General features: G+C 35.1%; 1 protein-coding gene across 4 annotated transcripts in view; it reads right to left on the bottom strand.

Annotated features, from left to right (window-relative positions):
• Positions 1-1,865: 1,865 nt before the first annotated feature.
• Positions 1,866-19,838, bottom strand: part of LOC137638583 (uncharacterized) — a 244,971-nt gene continuing 226,998 nt past the window's right edge. For all 4 annotated transcript variants that reach the window (XM_068370771.1, XM_068370772.1, XM_068370770.1 and 1 more), the window contains one exon: positions 1,866-5,155. In XM_068370771.1, the coding sequence (XP_068226872.1) occupies positions 2,402-5,095 (2,694 nt within the window). In that variant the 5' untranslated portion in view covers positions 5,096-5,155 and the 3' untranslated portion in view covers positions 1,866-2,401. The remainder of the gene's footprint in view (positions 5,156-19,838) is intronic.

Below are 19,838 nucleotides of genomic sequence, written 5' to 3'. Positions count from 1 at the left end.
AATACACATGAAATGTGGATTGGTTTTCCAGGTGGAATTACAAATCCCACAAGATTAGGTTTCGCTTTCCTTTTAACTTCAGCCCAATCCTTTTTATCAATCGTTAATTGCCTTATCCTTCTTTCCCATCTGCCATCGGGAGTGGACTGTGGCAGTGTAGACAGGAATTTAGGATGTCTTTACCAGGATCCAGTTCTTGGCTGGAACCTGGCCTATACTATCGTGTCTCAAGTCTCTCGACCTCTGGGTTGAAGTGAATTCGCCAACAGCTACTTGCGTAATGCTGTTGTTGTAGTTTTCAAAGAGCCAACAATCACGTATAACTGTTTAACGATCGGCTTAACTTGTTCTTTTGTAATTTATATAGTTGATTTATCATTTCGCTATAACGTTATCAGAAGCTTTTTAAGATTTTGATAAAGCTTTTGATACTTAGTGTGATTATTAAATTGGACATTTTCAGCTGCGTACTGGTGCCATCACCAAGTTGCGGTATTTGCAGATTTGATAACCTAATATGTGAGAGAGAGAGAGAGAGAGAGAGAGAGAGAGAGAGAGAGAGAGAGAGAGAGAGAGAATGGGATAATTTTCCAGGTTCCCATTTGCTTGAAAATCTAGATATTTTCAGCGGCATTTCAAAAATAAAAAAATATGCTTAAATATTTATATATTTAGCAATTTTTGAGAATAGTATATGGATACAATTTACATTTCCTGCAAAATTTTTAGGTTCAGTTTTTTGACATTTGTACAATAGCATATGATTTGTTTTTATACTGCTTGGACCTTAATTCATCACATTTGTATAACTGATTAATTTAGCACATTCACCTCCTACAAGAATTAATTATAGCTGTGAAATAATTAGTTTTTAATATCATTGCATAACAAAGGCAAGTAAATGACAATGTTGTTTACATTTCCAAGTCTTCATCTTTTGACCTTATTAGTCCTACTGTATAGCAGGATGGGCCTCTGTACCATGATCGTTCACTGTCCATGGGTAGAGTTCTCTTGATTGAGGGTACACTCGGGCACATTATTCTATCCTATTTCTCTTCCTCTTGTTTTTTTAAAGTTTTTATAGTTTATGTATGAAAAATGTTAATTAATTCTCTTGTAGTTTCCGTATCTTCCCTGTTGGAGCCCTCGGCCTTATATCATTCTGCTTTTCCAAATAGGATTGTAACTGCAATGCTGTTGTAATTAAATATATTCCTCATTAATGTATCTTTCATGGGAATTACCAAAAATCTCAAAGCCGTTTTTATCTGTTTTACAGTACACCGAGACAGTTAAATGATTTCCCAATCCAAAATCTTTTTCTTTGATGTTGGTAATATCTAAGTGAAAAGAAAATAATCAAATAGATGCAGCTGGTCTAGCCTAGACTCTGAACCTCCTGACTGGTTTCAATTTGCTTCAGTGAATGACCATTATTGCAATTTTGTTTTGCAAACATTTTCGTTTGTTCTTTTACACGATCTACTCTGCGTTGGGATATCTGCAAGTTACTTGAAAGCAATAATGATTTCAATCATAATTGCGCCTTATTACATACTGTTCAGTGAATCAAGTTCACCCATTTTGATCAAAATATAATATATTTTTTTTGTGAAGTCAATAGACGGAACTTTTCTCCGATTACTGAAACTCGAAGAACTTTTTCTTCACAAAAAAATACAAAAATGCATGGGACTGATTTCTCTTCCTTCAGATTCTACTAAGTAGTTGAAGTTGAATGTCGTGGAAAGGTTTTGCACCTTCTAGTTACCTGTCTCCAACACCACCAAAAATAGTGAATCTGACCTAAAATCATTGATTCTTGTGAAAATGACCTGAAAAGGATAAATGAAAAGTTAAAGCTCCAAAAGTATCTTTATCTTAAAATAGAATATAAAAGTGTTATAAAGTACTTAGCATACAATCTGTGTCATTCATGGCAAGGCCAAAAGTGCCACCCAAGGGCGTATTTACATGACTTACAATAGACAATAAGGCCCGGGAAGCTCCAGATAGTCCCATCCACCACCCTTGTTACCAAGGGTGATGGACGGGATGTTCCTTAATGTGGAATGACCTCTTTAGGGCTACCCGGGCCCGCTGAGCAGAGGAACCTCACTAGGTTCCCACCCGTCCGCGCCCTGAGACTGTACTGTGGTGTAGTGTACCACTACCTTTTTTTTTTTTACACCTGCGCTCACAAGGTTACTCTTCTGCCACCTATAACATTACTTTTTTACTCAGTACTGTTAAACGTTCAGTTTTTATTAGGTAGCTGCACACTATAGGATGCCACACACTTCACAATATACACACAGGCACCAGTTACTTGTAAAAAGAAAATAGTACAACACACATTTTATTTTTTTTTTCATTATCATTCAGATATTGTCTTTAGTCATACAACCGTCTCTAGGTCCTGCAATAAATGAGGTGGTGGAGGATCCTTGTGTCGTAAAGGGCGAGGCAGGTGGCGGCGGGGTCGACGCTGACGACGAACGGGCGGATCAGGAATGGCTGAACTTGAAGAGTCGTTCGGGGTTTGATGTGGTGGAGGTGGTGGAACTCTAGGGCCCCGAGCCTGCTGATGCCGCAACCAGGCAGTGACATAGTCATGAGAACCAGGGTGTAACTGCAGAAGGCGGGCCATACCAGGGCCACGCCCCACAGGCCATGTAGTATACGTAGAATGAGAATCTGCAGACGCTGAGCTCAAAGTATCAGCTGTTGCTGTTACTTCTGTATCTGATGGATAATCAGTACTTGATCCGCCACCAAGTCCACCACAAGACTGACTGAGTGCACCTGCAGTATGGCAGCGTGAAAGTGGTGCAGTTTGGCACCTGGAACTAATTGGTGTCTCTGTTAAAGGTGTATGAACATGACAGCGTGTTAGAAGTGGATCATGAGCATGAAAGCAAGCAGCACATACAACTCGGAATCTCTGAATACCTCGCACAACTGCAACTTGAGGTGCTGAGTCACATATAGTCTTATCTTTTTCAGAGGGATCATGAAGAACTTCAACATTATTTGTTGCAATCGCAGATTTCAACGAATGATTACCAATTCTTATTATATGACCATTCTTTATTTTTTCAATGCAGCTTATTTCAGAGTGGCCTGGTTTTTCAATGATTTCTTTCTCTTCTTCTTCATCCTCTTCTTCAACATCACAAGGGCCCTCGATGCCATCAAACATTTTACAATGGCAGTAACCATTTCGACATGATGAATGTGATGCAAATGATGGCTTACTTGTTGGGGGTGGTGTGCGCTGATTTCTAGGATCATGCACAGCCAGTGCTCTAACATTAGCTGTTGCACGATTGATAGTGCCGCAAGAAAGTGAACTAAAACTATCTGAGAACGATCCATGAGCCCTGTGCAGCAAATCATATTCAGGAGGAATCTGAGTGGGTAAAGTGTTTGTATTTCTAGAGTTGAAAGAACCATTATCTGTAGATGAACGTTCTGATTTTGTAAGTCGAGGAGGAAGGATGTCATGGGAAAAACTAAACATGGTTGGTGGTAAGTGAGCTGCCATCAATCGGGGTGCCAAAGGTAAGGGTGAACGAGGAGTTGAATGAGCCATCGGTGGGAGGTTCTTTAATGGAGTTGCAATTGGATCTTTACCACCCTCCACATCTATATTGTCTTTACTAGCATCAGGTACTGCACCATCTTCTGCATCCTTGAAGTCAACATATGAAGAATTATCATGGCCAGTAATGGTATTAGGGCCATTGGCAGAGGCTGACTTGGCATTGGGGGTGACTAGTGAGGCCGTCCTGGCAAAGGCACAGGCCTTATTACGAGGCCAGGAGGGTAAGAGCGAGGAGCAATAGAGGTAGGAAAGTGCCAAGAGCAGCAATGCCACAGCCTGGGCAGCTAACACTGAGGAAAGAATTGCAGTTCTAACCACTGGCAAAGCTACTTTACTTGCAGTGTACCAAGTTGCAGTGACTGCCACATTTTGAATTGCTGTGATTGAATAGTATGCAGCAGGGAGGCGAGGCCGTGCACACACTGTCATAGCCGAAGCATCATCGCGGAAAACATGCCAGTCCCAGAGCAAGAGATAAGCTAGAAAAACCCTACGTAACAGTTTACGTACTGGACCAAGGGTAGTAGGCTCTAGCTCATCCTGCAAACAGAGCCAGACAAGTGCTACAGCCCAATGAATAGCTACTAAAACACTCGTCCAAGTGACAGTTAAACAAAACAAAGCTGCAACAGCTACTGCTCTACTCCATATAACACAAGCAGTAGTGACAGCCACAACTACTCGAGCAGCATAATCATGGTTGTGAGTGTGTTCTGATCCTTGCTGCCTTCCATGAATGGGGTTATGGGCCACCTGAGTGATTGTTGGGGGAGTCAGTGATGATGGTCGAGAACTATGACTAACTGTTGTGGCTACAACAACGGCGACCACTGCAGAAACTACTAAGACTGTTGCAGCCAAAACAAGTAAAACCCCAGGGGCTACAGGTTCACCAAGAATTATGGCCATGTGCATTACTAAGAAAGGCAGAGTATGAACATGAACCTGAACAAAGCGCAGTGTTCCTAACTCTGCCACATCACTGGAATCAAAAGCTAGATGGACCTTGAGGAATCGCCATACTATTGACGCCTGAAGGATGTGCAACAGCCAGCACAGCATTCGAGCAGTTACCCTGCCTGAGAAGTCCTGCGCCCGTACTGCCCAAACCAAAGAGATGGCCGTTATCAGAACCAGCGGTGCTGTCGTTAATGCTATCTGCAGAGCGAGCCTTGGGTCCTTCCAGATATTGATAGCACTTTCATCACCATTAGATTTTCCAGATATCTCACCCCCAAATGTAGGAAGGGCAAATGCAAGGATTACGGCCACCATGGCGGCCACTTCTACAACATGGGTGAGGAGAAGAACAGCTGCCGCCCATCGCCCACCACCTTCACTAGCATTGCCCCCAGTGGAGGTGATGTCAGTGACGGTGGCGTTCGAGGGCGGCGCATTGGCCCCTGGATCAGCCCTGGGTTGTGTGGCCTGGTCCGGCGTGTGTGAGGGGTGAGGGTCCCCGGCCGGGACGGGGCCGGTCTTCATCTTCACATTGCCGACAAATCACCCGGTATCGCCGGGCCACAAACTATCGCCACTGCTTCCCTGCAAGAGAAAATATTCGTTAGTTGGAATGATCGTTCTAATTTCACCTTAGCTTACAATGGAAGGATTATAATGACAGTTGAGAGAGGAAATTTGTCAAATATAACATACATCTAAAATATCACAAAACATTAAGTAATGGACACACTTCGTTAAATATGACAGCATCTTAATGCTGCGCTATCTGTGATACAAGAGGATTGCTGTATTCTATCTAATAGACTATCTAATACTATTTTTGCAATATTGAAAACTTATCTATATGTCACTTATAGATAAATAAACAATATAAAACATGCACTCCTTATTGCTATGAAAAAGCAATAAGGACTTATAATTTCGGGAAGTCTACAAATGTATTTATTTTCTGGTAAGGATTATAATGATAAAGTATGACCAGAGAACAAGAAAAGATAAAACAGTTAAAATAATAAAAATGTCAAATATCTAATAACGTATGCTTTTTATCAATTGTATGTATCTCTATTTTTATTACCATCTCAGTTCTTCTTATATAACAGATACTAAGACAATTCTTATTGAGATTTACAATATAACTTTAGTTTATCTGTTAAATTCAACAACCATAGTTCATTTCTATGAAGGAGAGGTGGTTCATGCATTTCCACCCTGATTTTTTTTTTCTTCCAAATCTTTTGTGCACTATTATCTGCGTCGTCTCACCTATTATGCGACTCAACTATTTCGGTTGTCTTTTATTGTTATTGCATTTTTATAATACTTATACAATAAAACCATTTAAATACACATATTGTAGATACAAAAGCCTTCTCTCTCTCTCTCTCTCTCTCTCTCTCTCTCTCTCTCTCTCTCTCTCTCTCTCTCTCTCTCTCTACGTATATTCATATATTTACACCCATACATACATACATATATCATTATCATCATCATCTCCTCCTACGCCTATTGACACAAAGAGCCTCGGATAGATTTCGCCAGTCGTCTCTATCTTGAGCTTTTCATTCAATATTTCTCCATTCATCATCACCTACTTCGCGCTTCATAGTCATCAGCCATGTAGGCCTGGGTCTTCCAACACTTCTGGTACCTTGTGGGGGACCAGCTGAACGTTTGGTGTACTAATCTCTCTTGGGGAGTGTGAAGAGCATGCCCAAACCATCTGCATTTACCCCTCATCATGATCTCATCCATATATGGTACTCGAGTAATCTCTTTTATAGTTTAATTTCTAATCCTGTCCTGCCCCTTAGCTCCCAATATCCTTCTGAGGGCTTTGTTCTCAAATCTACTAAATCTATTGGATATTGTTTCAATGTCATACAATGATACATGTCCATATAGTAACACTGATCTCATTAAACTGATATATATATATATATATATATATATATATATATATATATATATATATATATATATATATATATACATATAGTGCATGTGTGTGCAAAGGAGAGAGAGAGAGAGAGAGAGAGAGAGAGAGAGAGAGAGAGAGAGAGAGACGCATTAGATGGCCTGATATTGAAATGAATGGACAAGAAGAAAAGCAGCCAGTGTCCTCTTACAGGAAAGAATCTTGGGTATCGGATAATATTTCGAAGAAAAGAAACAAAAGAAGAGAAAGATTTTAAGGAGTAGAAAAAAGTTGACCATAAATAAAAGTCAACAAATTCTATAATTTGAGCATTGTTCTTTATTTCTCATATCGTTTATTTATTTCCTTATTTCATTTCCTCACTGGGCTATTTTTCCTTGTCAGAGCCCTTGGGCTTAGAGCATATTGCTTTTCCAACTAAGGTTGTACTTAATTCTCAAATCGTTTATTCATTTTCTTATTTTCATTTCCTCACTGGGCTATTTTTTCCCTATCGGAGACTTTGGGCTTATAACATACGGCTTTTCCAACTAATGGTTGTACTTATTTCTCATATCGTTTATTTGTTTTTTTATTTCCTTTCCTCATTGGGCTATTTTTCCCTGTTGGAGCCCTCGTGCTTATAGCATATTACTTTTCCAACTAGGGTTGTTGCTTGGCTTATAATGATAATAATGATAATAATAATAATAAAAATAATAATAATAATAATAATCTCTGGGATAGAATAGAGGTAGTGACCCCAGGTTCACTGAGAAAGTGATTGAGGGAGAGATGGCAGGAACTCTAAGGTAGACAGCATGCTTCTGCCTAGACCACTTAATAGTGCATGATTTGACTATTAAAAAAAATTCTAAAAATCTTATATTTTTCATTTTTAAAAGAATAACAATAATAATAGGAGTTGAAAAAATATATTTCTATAATGTAATGATTACAGTAGATTTTTGTTGCTGTTTGTCAGGAGAAATATCACCATGAACGTCTACATTTTCCTTCGTTTTTTACCGTTGAACCCAAAAATGATACATTAATCTTAAGATCTGGATAATGAATTTATATATATAAATATATATATATATATATATATATATATATATATATATAAATAAACCATACTTATAATTATACAAAATTTTTCCCATCAACGACATTACACCAGAGATAATTTTCATTTCAACCCTGGATAGGTACGGTGGGTCGTTTGCGACCCCGAGCGTCAAAAAAAAACAGGTTTTTCTCACGTGACTCACCCCTGTGACTGAATTTGTGGGTGATCGCCCTGCAGGAGGTGTCTCCCCTACACGCTCTAGTAGTGTCCAGATGTGCATTGCTGTAGTTGTACTCCTTCCCCGATTTCTGAGACGCGTCGGGGTCGTTCGCGTCCGAGTTTACCCTTCTGAGGTAGTTTGCATAATTATCAAAGTTATTACGTATTATGAAATTGTCGTAGAATGGTGCAACTTGTATAGGTTATCAGTTGTGGAAAGTCTTGGTGGATTGTTTGGCTACCATGTGCATGTTTTTTTTTTTTTGTTAAAATGTCGTTCATCACCACGAGGACCATTTTACCGCGAGTGCCCCTTTTTCATTTTTTTTCATTTTTTTGCCAAGTCATTTTTCCGTAAGATATTGCCAAATAGTGTCGTAAAACTTTTGCTTGTTTAGTGTTGGAAAGTGTGTCTAGATGATCTGGCTACCCATGCATGACTTTGTTTTTGTCAGATACGACGTAGTTATTGGTATATTGGGTATTTAACTGCGGTTACCAATTTCTGTTTTTTTTTTCAATATTTGTAAAAATTACTACGTAGTAAGGAATTGCCGTATATTATTCATTCTTTTTTCATGTTTATGTGTTAGAAAGTGTGCCTTGATGGTTGGGCTAACACGTGCATGTCTTTTTTTTTTATCTGAGATGTCGTATATTAGAATGTCGGGCATTTTACCGCGAGTGTCCCTTTTTAATTTTTTTAAATTTTTTTGCCAAGTCATTTTTCCGTAAGATATTGCGAAATAGTGTCGTAAAACTTTTGCTTTTTTAATGTTGGAAAGTGTGTCTAGATGATCTGGCTACCCATGCGTGATTTTGTTTTTGTCAGATACGACGTAGTTATTGGTATATTGGGTATTTAACTGCGGTTGCCAATTTCTGTTTTTTTTTTTCAATATTTGTAAAAATTTACTACGTAGTAAGGAATTGCCGTATATTATTGATTTTTTTTTCATGTTTATGTGTTAGAAAGTGTGCCTTGATGGTTGGGCTAACACGTGCATGTCTTTTTTTTTTATCTGAGATGCCGTATATTAGAATGTTGGGCATTTTTCCGCGAGTGCCCCTTTTTATTTGTTTTGCATTTTTTTGCTTAGTCATGTTACCGTAAGGAATTGGCAAGTAGTGTCGCAAAACTTATATTTTTATAGTGTTGGAAAGTGTTTCTAGATGATCTGGCTACCCATGCCTATTTTTTTTTTAGCCAGATATGGCGTATATATAAGAATGTGTTCGATTTTCCTGTGATTGCCATTTTTTCGTTTTTTCCCATTTCTTTCAAAATTACTACGTACTAAGGAACTATCACAGAGTAATATTTCATTTATATGTTTATTTGTCGGAAAATATGCCTTGATGGTTTGCCTAGCACGTGGCTGAAATTTTTTTTTCTGAAATGCCGTATATTAGAATGGCCATTTTTCCACGAGTGCCCCTTTTTATTTGTTTTGCATTTTTTTGCTTAGTCATGTTACCGTAAGGAATTGGCAAGTAGTGTCGCAAAACTTATATTTTTATAATGTTGGAAAGTGTTTCTAGATGATCTGGCTACCCATGCCTATCTTTTTTTTAGCCAGATATGGCGTATATATAGGTATGTGTTCGATTTTCCGGTGATTGCCATTTTTTCGTTTTTTCCCAATTCTTTCAAAATTACTACGTACTAAGGAACTATCACAGAGTAATGATTCCTCTAGATGTTTATTTGTCGGAAAATTTTGTTTACTTTTTTTTTGATTGAATATCATCAAATTTTTTAGCTAAAATATTGTTTTACATTTTTTTTTTCGATTTTATTTCCCTTCAAAAAAATTTTTTTGGGTCAGAATTTTAATTTTATAGTCGTACAATAATCGACAATTATCCAGCAACCCACCATACAATTTTTATGCATATCCAATAATAATTAGATTAGTAAATAACACCTTGAAATTGACATACCCTTCCTACATTTCAAGTGGCAGATTAGGGAGTCTGAGTCAGTGTGGTTGGCGGCCATTTTGTGGACATATCCGAAGCGTAAGCTGCCCTATCTATTTATATTCTTGTTCCCCATAGAATTTGTGATATTTTGGTATATTTTTACCTGCATAAATATCATATTATATATTAAATATATGTATTTTTTTACGAAATTTCCAAGTACTCAAAAAATTACCTTTAGATATGGCCCCTGATATAAATGTAATTTACAAAATAATGAAGATTTTTTTACATATTTCTATTTTAGGATAACATATGTTTATTCCCTAAAAAAATTAGCCACTTCCTATTTCATTTGGGTACCCAAAAAAATTCATGAAATTTGGACAATTTTTTTTGGCCAAAAAAAGTTACCCTTTTTTTCTCATTTCAGATCTTCACCTCCATGGGTCTGACTTCATCCAAAATACATCAAGATGTGTCCTAAACATTCAAGAATCAATTCCTAAAAGGATTTGTGTATATATGTATAAACTTTTTTTTTATGAATTTTTATGTCAGGTCTTTTTTTTCTACTTAATTTTTTAAAATATTTATAATAAATAGTTTTTCTGCAGATGAGTAGTATTTATCTTTACAGTTGTTTTAAGCATTCATTGAAGTTTTTTTTGGCAAAAGAAAAAAGGAGGTTACTGCAAAAACTGATTTTTCAAGAATTTTTTTTTGGCGTCGGGGTCGTTCGCGTCCGAGTATACCCTTAAAGGGGTGTCCGAGGACCGTACCTATCCAGGGTTAAACTGCTCCAAAGTTTCAGAATATAATAACACCGTCATCAGCATATGCTTTGGTATACTCTGCATTTAAAGGTTTAAAGGTTTAAAGGTCGCTCATGAATGGCAGAGGCAAGGGACAGTGACATTGCCCTAGCAAGCAGGACAATGCCCTAGAGACTGACCATATTTTATATGATCAGCGCCCAAGCCCCCTTTTCACCCAAGCTAGGACCAGGGAGGGCCAGGCAAATGGCTGCTGATGACTCAACAGATAGACCTATAGGCTCCGCCAAACCCCCCAACCTTAGCTCACAAGGATGGTAAGGTTGCAGACACTAATGGCACTAACGAGACTGAGCGGGACTCGAACCCCCGACTGGCAAACACCAGGCAGAGACGTTACCAATCAGGCCACGTATGGATTAACGGATACATGACTATCTAATAAATGGTCATCTTTAATCACAGATATCCTCACATACTTATGCTCTCACGAGGGAAAGTTGAATGAAATTATTTTGCGCCTAGAAGAATTCATTACGGATAAAACCTTAAGAGCAAGTAAGAACAGTTGACATAAAACTAAGAAGATAATTTGACTTCTTGAATGAGAACAGTTGACATAAAACTAAGAAGATAATTTGACTTCTTGAATGAGAACAGTTGACATAAAACTAAGAAGATAATTTGACTTCTTGAATGAGAACAGTTGACATAAAACTAAGAAGATAATTTGTCTTCTTTAATGAGAACAGTTGACATAAAACTAAGAAGATAATTTGTCTTCTTTAATGAGAACAGTTGACATAAAACTAAGATAATTTGTCTTCTTTAAGGAGTAGTTTTTTTCTTCAAAGTAGATATTGTGTCACATGAAATCGAAGTTTTAATTAATTTATTATTATAATTATCATTACTATCCAACATGTACCTTTAGTTTGGAAAACAAAATGCTACAAAGTCATGGGTCCCAACAGGAAAAGCAGCCCATTGTGGAAAATAAACGAAGTAAAGAATAAACTATATAAGAAAAATAAAAAATAAAAAGATATTCTAATTATAGCTAATATCATAATTATCATTTCGCATCGGGAGTCCAACATAAAGCCTTCTTAACTGAAGCCATAGTATCGCATTTTTTTTTTTTTTTTTTTTTTTTTTTTTTTTGTTCCTTTAGACACATTACGATAACATCGTCTCAAGTTCAGCCTGACCATATCTGAACGCGTTATATTCCGGTGAGGGGATCAGCGGCTCGTTCACAAGACCGCGAAAGGTAAAGAGAAACGGCCTTCGTTTCCTGGTTCTCATTAGATGAACAGTTCCTTAAAAAGCGATGGAGATTGATATCATCACACGACTATTTCCAAGAAAATCATTTAATGCCGGGACTGAGAGAATAGTGGTGAAGAATGATAAAAATTACACTATTTTATCTTACTTCTTTTCATGGGTTTTTTTCTTTATTTTTATTATTATTATTATTTTTTTTTGATTGGAAAATCATTTAATGTCGGGAATAGTGGTGAAGATAGGTAAAATTTACACAATTCTATCTTATTTCTCTTCCTGTGTGTTTTTGTTTTTAATAGTTTATGTATCAAAGATCTAATTAAATGCTATTACTGTTCCTAAAATATTTTATTTTTATTGTTTATTACTTCAAGAAAATCATTTAATGTCGGGACTGAGAGAATAGTGATGAAGACTGATAAAAATTACACTATTTTATCTTACTTCTTTTCATGTGTTATTTTTCTTTATTTTTTATTTTTTGATTGGAAAATCCTTTAATGTCGGGAATAGTGGTGAGGACTGATAAAAATTACACTATTCTATCTTATTTCTCTACCTGTGTGTTTTTGTTTTTAATAGTTTATGTATCAAAAATCTAATTAAATGCTGTTACTGTTCCTAAATTATTTTATTTTTAGCGTTTATTACTTCAAGAAAATCATTTAATGTCGGGACTGAGAGAATAGTGGTGAAGACATAAAAATTACACTATTCTATCTTATTTCTCTTCCTGTTTTTTTTTTTTTATGTTTTTATAGTTTATTTATGATAGATCTAATTTAATGCTGTTACTGTTCTTAAAATATCTTTTTTGATTGTTTATTACTTTGCTTATAGTTTTATTTCCTTGTTTCCTTTCCTCACTCGGCTATTTTTCTGTTGGAGACCTTGGGCTTATAGCATCTTGATTTTCCAACTAGGGTTATAACTCAGCTTGAAATAATTATAATAATAATAATAATAATAATAATAATAATAATACTCTGAAAATTCTAGGATAAAGTCTTTGTCTTACCTAAACTAAAAACTATCAGTATCAATAACATATGTCTGTATAAAAACTAAAAAATACTAACATTAATTATATGATTCTGTATACAAATAATTAGTAGTAATTTTGCGTAGAATCATTTCGGTGAAAATTAATAAGTAAGAATTATTATCGCAACTAAGCATTGCTGGGTAACTTTCAATAATATATTTCTGTATATAAACTAAAAAATACTAGTGTCAATTACATAATTCTGTATGAAAATAATTAGCAGTAATTTTACGTTTTGGTGAAAATTAATATGCAAGAATTATTTTCGGAACCAACCATTCCTAGGTAGCTCCTTACTCAACTGTGTAAGTACTCGAGTTCTAACTTATTCCAGGGCATCTGTTCCCTTCGTTGGTAGCGCCCTTGCCTCTTACTTTATTGAGAGACCAGGGTTTGATCCTCATGTGAGGTAGAATTTTATTTCTATGGCACAGGTGATTAAGAGTTGATGTTTTTAATAATAATAATAATAATAATAATAATAATAATAATAATAATAATAATAATATGCGAATTATCTGCAAAAATATATCACCTTAAACTCAGGAAATAATACGGTGGAAAACTATATATTTTAAAACGCTTCGAGAAGACTAAAATTACTGGCACATCTTTGTTCAAACAGCCTCTATAACGTTTAAAACGCTTCGAGAAGACTAAAATCATTGCCAGATCTTTGTTCAGACAGCATCTATAACGTTTAAAACGCTTCGAGAAGACTAAAATTACTGCCAGATCTTTGCTCAGACAGCATCAATAACGTTTAAAACGCTTTCAGAAATCTAAAATTACAGCCAGACCTTTGCTCAGACAGCATCTATAACGTTTAAAACGCTTCGAGAAGACTAAAATCATTGCCAGATCTTTGTTCAGACAGCATCTATAACGTTTAAAACGTTTCGAGAAGACTAAAATTACTGCCAGATCTTTGCTCAGACAGCATCAATAACGTTTAAAACGCTTTCAGAAATCTAAAATTACAGCCAGACCTTTGCTCAGACAGCATCTATAACGTTTAAAACGCTTCGAGAAGACTAAAATCATTGCCAGATCTTTTTTCAGACAGCATCTATAACGTTTAAAACGCTTCAAGAAGACTAACATTACTAGGCTGTAATTTTAGGTTTCTGGAAGCGTTTTAAACGTTATAGATGCTGTCTGAACAAAGATCTGGCAATGATTTTAGTCTTCTGGAAGCGTTTTAAACGTTAAAGATGCTGTCTGAGCAAAGGTCTGGCTGTAATTTTAGATTTCTGAAAGCGTTTTAAACGTTATTGATGCTGTCTGAGCAAAGATCTGGCAGTAATTTTAGATTTCTGGAAGCGTTTTAAACGTTAAAGATGCTGTCTGAGCAAAGGTCTGGCTGTAATTTTAGATTTCTGAAAGCGTTTTAAACGTTATTGATGCTGTCTGAGCAAAGATCTGGCAGTAATTTTAGATTTCTGGAAGCGTTTTAAACGTTATAGATGCTGTCTGAACAAAGATCTGGCAATGATTTTAGTCTTCTCGAAGCGTTTTAAACGTTATAGATGCTGTCTGAGCAAAGGTCTGGCTGTAATTTTAGATTTCTGAAAGCGTTTTAAACGTTATTGATGCTGTCTGAGCAAAGATCTGGCAGTAATTTTAGATTTCTGGAAGCGTTTTAAACGTTATAGATGCTGTCTGAGCAAAGATCTGGCAGTAATTTTAGATTTCTGGAAGCGTTTTAAACGTTAAAGATGCTGTCTGAGCAAAGGTCTGGCTGTAATTTTAGATTTCTGAAAGCGTTTTAAACGTTATTGATGCTGTCTGAGCAAAGATCTGGCAGTAATTTTAGATTTCTGGAAGCGTTTTAAACGTTAAAGATGCTGTCTGAGCAAAGGTCTGGCTGTAATTTTAGATTTCTGGAAGCGTTTTAAACGTAAAAGATGCTGTCTGAGCAAAGATCTGGCAGTAATTTTAGTCTTCTCGAAGCGTTTTAAACGTTATAGATGCTGTCTGAGCAAAGGTCTGGCTGTAATTTTAGATTTCTGGAAGCGTTTTAAACGTAAAAGATGCTGTCTGAGCAAAGATCTGGCAGTAATTTTAGTCTTCTGGAAGCGTTTTAAACGTTATAGATGCTATCTGAGCAAAGGTCTGGCTGTAATTTTGGATTTCTGGAAGCGTTTTAAACGTAAAAGATGCTGTCTGAGCAAAGATCTGGCAGTAATTTTAGTCTTCTCGAAGCGTTTTAAACGTTATAGATGCTGTCTGAGCAAAGGTCTGGCTGTAATTTTAGATTTCTGGAAGCGTTTTAAACGTAAAAGATGCTGTCTGAGCAAAGATCTGGCAGTAATTTTAGTCTTCTCGAAGCGTTTTAAACGTTATAGATGCTGTCTGAGCAAAGGTCTGGCTGTAATTTTAGATTTCTGGAAGCGTTTTAAACGTAAAAGATGCTGTCTGAGCAAAGATCTGGCAGTAATTTTAGTCTTCTCGAAGCGTTTTAAACGTTATAGATGCTGTCTGAGCAAAGGTCTGGCTGTAATTTTAGTCTTCTCGAAGCGTTTTAAACGTAAAAGATGCTGTCTGAGCAAAGATCTGGCAGTAATTTTAGTCTTCTCGAAGCGTTTTAAACGTTATAGATGCTGTCTGAGCAAAGGTCTGGCTGTAATTTTAGATTTCTGGAAGCGTTTTAAACGTAAAAGATGCTGTCTGAGCAAAGATCTGGCAGTAATTTTAGTCTTCTCGAAGCGTTTTAAACGTTATAGATGCTGTCTGAGCAAAGGTCTGGCTGTAATTTTAGATTTCTGAAAGCGTTTTAAACGTTAAAGATGCTGTCTGAGCAAAGATCTGGCAGTAATTTTAGTCTTCTCGAAGCGTTTTAAACGTTATAGATGCTGTCTGAGCAAAGGTCTGGCTGTAATTTTAGATTTCTGGAAGCGTTTTAAACATAAAAGATGCTGTCTGAGCAAAGATCTGGCAGTAATTTTAGTCTTCTCGAAGCGTTTTAAACGTTATAGATGCTGTCTGAGCAAAGGTCTGGCTGTAATTTTAGATTTCTGAAAGCGTTTTAAACGTAAAAGATGCTGTCTGAGCAAAGATCTGGCAGTAATTTTAGTCTTCTCGAAGCGTTTTAAACGTTATAGATGCTGTCTGAGCAAAGGTCTGGCTGTAATTTTAGATTTCTGGAAGCGTTTTAAACGTAAAAGATGCTGTCTGAGCAAAGATCTGGCAGTAATTTTAGTCTTCTCGAAGCGTTTTAAACGTTATAGATGCTGTCTGAGCAAAGGTCTGGCAGTAATTTTAGATTTCTGGAAGCGTTTTAAACGTAAAAGATGCCGTCTGAGCAAAGGTCTGGCTGTAATTTTAGATTTCTGGAAGCGTTTTAAACTATAAAGATGCTGTCTGAACAAAGATCTGGCAGTAATTTTAGTCTTCTCGAAGCATCTTAAACGTTAAAGATGCTGCTTGAACATACTTTTGGCAGTAATTTTAGTCTTCTCGAAGCGTTTTAAACGTTATAGATGATGGAAGTTATCTTCTTTTCAAGGAGCCAACCTCTTTTAAGTGGATATAACTTGATGTAAAATAACAGAATATTCTATGAGGCAAAATAGGAAATACAGAAAAAATAAAATATGTAAATACACAAGCTAAGTCTAAGACATGTTTCATACAAGGCAGAATTAATACACTTCATAACCACAGGGCGAAAAAAGACAGTTTCGCTAAAGAATGACACATCAGTTTTCAGTCTCGTGCACGAAGCACTTCCTGAACGCGACCTAAGGGATGCCCGCTTTTAGGCCTATCTTTAGAAGCATACCTGAGGTGAGGGCGCCCATGAAATGGAGGAGGAATAATGGCGGAGGAAGATAAAAGAGAAAAATATGAAATATGTCCATTGTGTGTTGGCATATCTGAGAGGTTGGGAAAAATAATGGATGAGGTATAAAGATGATACGGCTAAAATAGGGCAGAAGTTATAACCGTTTTAGGAATAAATTGCAGATGATATCTCTCAGAGTGGAATAGAAAAAAAATAACTTTTAATCATTATAATTCAGATGAATATTTGATTTTGAATGTTTATTAATTCTCTTGTAGTTTATTTATTTCCTTGTTTCCTTTCCTCACTGAGCTATTTTTCCCTGGTGTAACCCTTGGGCTTATGGCATCCTGCTTTTAAAACCAGGGTTGTAGCTTAACTTGTAGTAATAATAATAATAATAATAATAATAATAATAATAATAATAATATCTTGTAGTTTATTTATTTCCTTTCATCACTGAGCTATTTTTCCCTGTTGGAGCCCATGGGCTTATAGCATCCTTCTTTTCCAACTAGGGTTGTAGCTTCCCTTGTAATAATAATAATAATAATAATAATAATAATAATAATAATAATAAGACTAACTGAATTCGCCGCTTCGGAGAATATTCATATATCTATAGTGTACTTGATAAAATATGCTAAGTTCAGGATGAAAAAAAAAAAAAAAAAAAAAAAAAAAAAAAAAAAAAAAAAAAAAAAAAAAAAACAATTCACACTTTCGGAGAACGTTCATATATTCATAATGGAGCAAATATTTAAAAACTCTTCGTGTACTTGATAAAATATTTTTAGTTAGTGATAAAAAGAAAAAACTTCCACGAAATAGGATTGGACTGAACGATGTACTGAACCACGAACTGAGAAGACTTTCGATCATTATATTAGTTTGATGTTAGATTTGGGTGGGCAATATGCCAGCAAGGGTACTTGGGCTTGCGAGCAACCCATTAGTTTTCGAAAGTTAACAGGTAATTAAGGCAGTAAAAGGCATATCAAGGGATCAGTGAAATTATATACTGTGGATATAAATGAGTTATTGCTATGAGATTCTCTCTCTCTCTCTCTCTCTCTCTCTCTCTCTCTCTCTCTCTCTCTCTCTCTCTCTCTCTCTCTCTCTCCGTTTGGTACTAAAATTTCTTCCTGTAGACTGCAATGCTATCTTTCATAAATATATATATACTGTATATATATAGATATATATATATATATATATATATATATATATATATATATATATATACATATATATATATATATATATATATATATATATACACACATATATATATGTATATATATGTGAGATATATATATATATATATATATATATATATATATGTATATATATATGTATATCATCACAGTAAATAAATAAATAAATGAATAAATAAATATATGTATATATATATAAAATGTGTGTAACACCTTTTTGTCTTTAGTCTTTTTGATTAAAGTTAATATCATTTTAAATTACGTTGCTATAATGGCTACATAAACTCAAATACATTTAATAGTTCGTTCGCCTACCCGTAACATTACTACTATTAATCCCAGATAATACCGAACACCAAATTGCACAACTGCCTCAAATGTGTCTGGCAATTTCAGTTAGCTTAGGCGAACGAATGACGTAATTCTTATGTTTCAATAGTAATATATTATAAAAAAGCCGACGGGTGTTATCATTATTGTTAGCATCATCACCATTATCGCAAAAAAAAAAAAAAAAAAAAAAAAAAAAAAAAAAAAAAAAAAAAAAAAAAAAAAAAAACTCCCCATAAAAATAATTGAAAAAGTGATGTGGTTAAAAATCTGATTTACTATGATTGCCTGATCATTAAAATAAGGAAACTAATGTTATCTATAATGTTCCGACACGTATTTTGTCCATCTAAAGGTTAGTTACACAGACGGACAGACAGACACACATACATACATACATACATTATATATATATATATATATATATATATATATATATATATATATATATATATATATATATATATATATATATATATATATATTCCATAGAGTTATAACAACACGATATTTATTACAAGTTAGGAGTCTTTTTTACACAGAAATACTTTATGAGAAAATAATTTCCAACCAAAATATTTTTTCGAAATTCTCATTATTATTATTATTATTATTATTATTATTATTATTATTATTATTATTATTATTATTATTATTATTATTATTATTATTATAACAGGATGCTATAAGCACCAGGGCTCCAACAGGGAAAAATTGAGCAGTGAGGGAATGAACTGAGGAAATAAACAAAATAAGATAGAAATAATGAACAATTAAAAAATTTCAAGCACAATAAAATTAAAATAAATCTTTTATATATAAACTATAAAAACTTTAAAGGAAAAACAAGGGGAAGAGAAACAAGATAGAATAGCGTGCCAGAGTGTACCCTCAAGCAAGAGAGAACTCTACCCCAAGCCAATGGAAGACCATGGTACAAAGGCTATGGCACTACCCAAGACTAGAGAACAGTGGTTTGATTTTGGAGTGTCCTTCTCCTAGAAGAATTGCTTACTATAGCTAAAGAATCATTAGATTATTAAAGATCTCGACTACTTTTTCAGCAGTTGATGAAGAATTAATGCCTAAGTAGCCTCTCACAATTCACCCGCTTTTTCCATTTAAAAAATCGATTGAGTCCTTTTAAGACCTCTGGTGTAGTATATGAATATATAATTCATCAAAATATGACTCTGGTACTTACGTAGGATCTACAAAGAGGTTCTTGAATATAAAAAGTTTTGTCCTTACGTTACCTGTTTGAGCATGGCTTATATGGCAGTGATTTTTAGCAATTACATTAAACCAGAGATCGTGTAAATTGGTGTAACTTGTGTAATACGATGTGTAAACTGAATATTAGAAATCAAATAATTTAACATTATGGGTCAAATATCAAATCACCATTCAGTCTTATGTATTTTCTTTCCCTTTTGTTTTTCTTTCGATAATTTCAGTTTTTATTGTTTTATGTGACTTTATACAGACTTTAGATTTTCTATTTGTAGTAATGGAGAAAGAGATCGTAATAGTTACTAAATTACGGGATTAATCAAAAGATTTTCAAAGTAGCTGCTTTATATATTTCTATATTCCGAATTGTTAAGTATACACACTATTAATGGAATGATCAAACACGACAGTGAAGACCCGTAGACTTTCTCAGACGATTGGTCAAGTCTAAT

This window comes from Palaemon carinicauda, chromosome 3, assembly GCF_036898095.1.
Source record: "Palaemon carinicauda isolate YSFRI2023 chromosome 3, ASM3689809v2, whole genome shotgun sequence".
In the NCBI taxonomy this organism is placed as follows: domain Eukaryota; kingdom Metazoa; phylum Arthropoda; class Malacostraca; order Decapoda; family Palaemonidae; genus Palaemon; species Palaemon carinicauda.
This window is presented reverse-complemented; position numbering and strand designations above follow the sequence as displayed.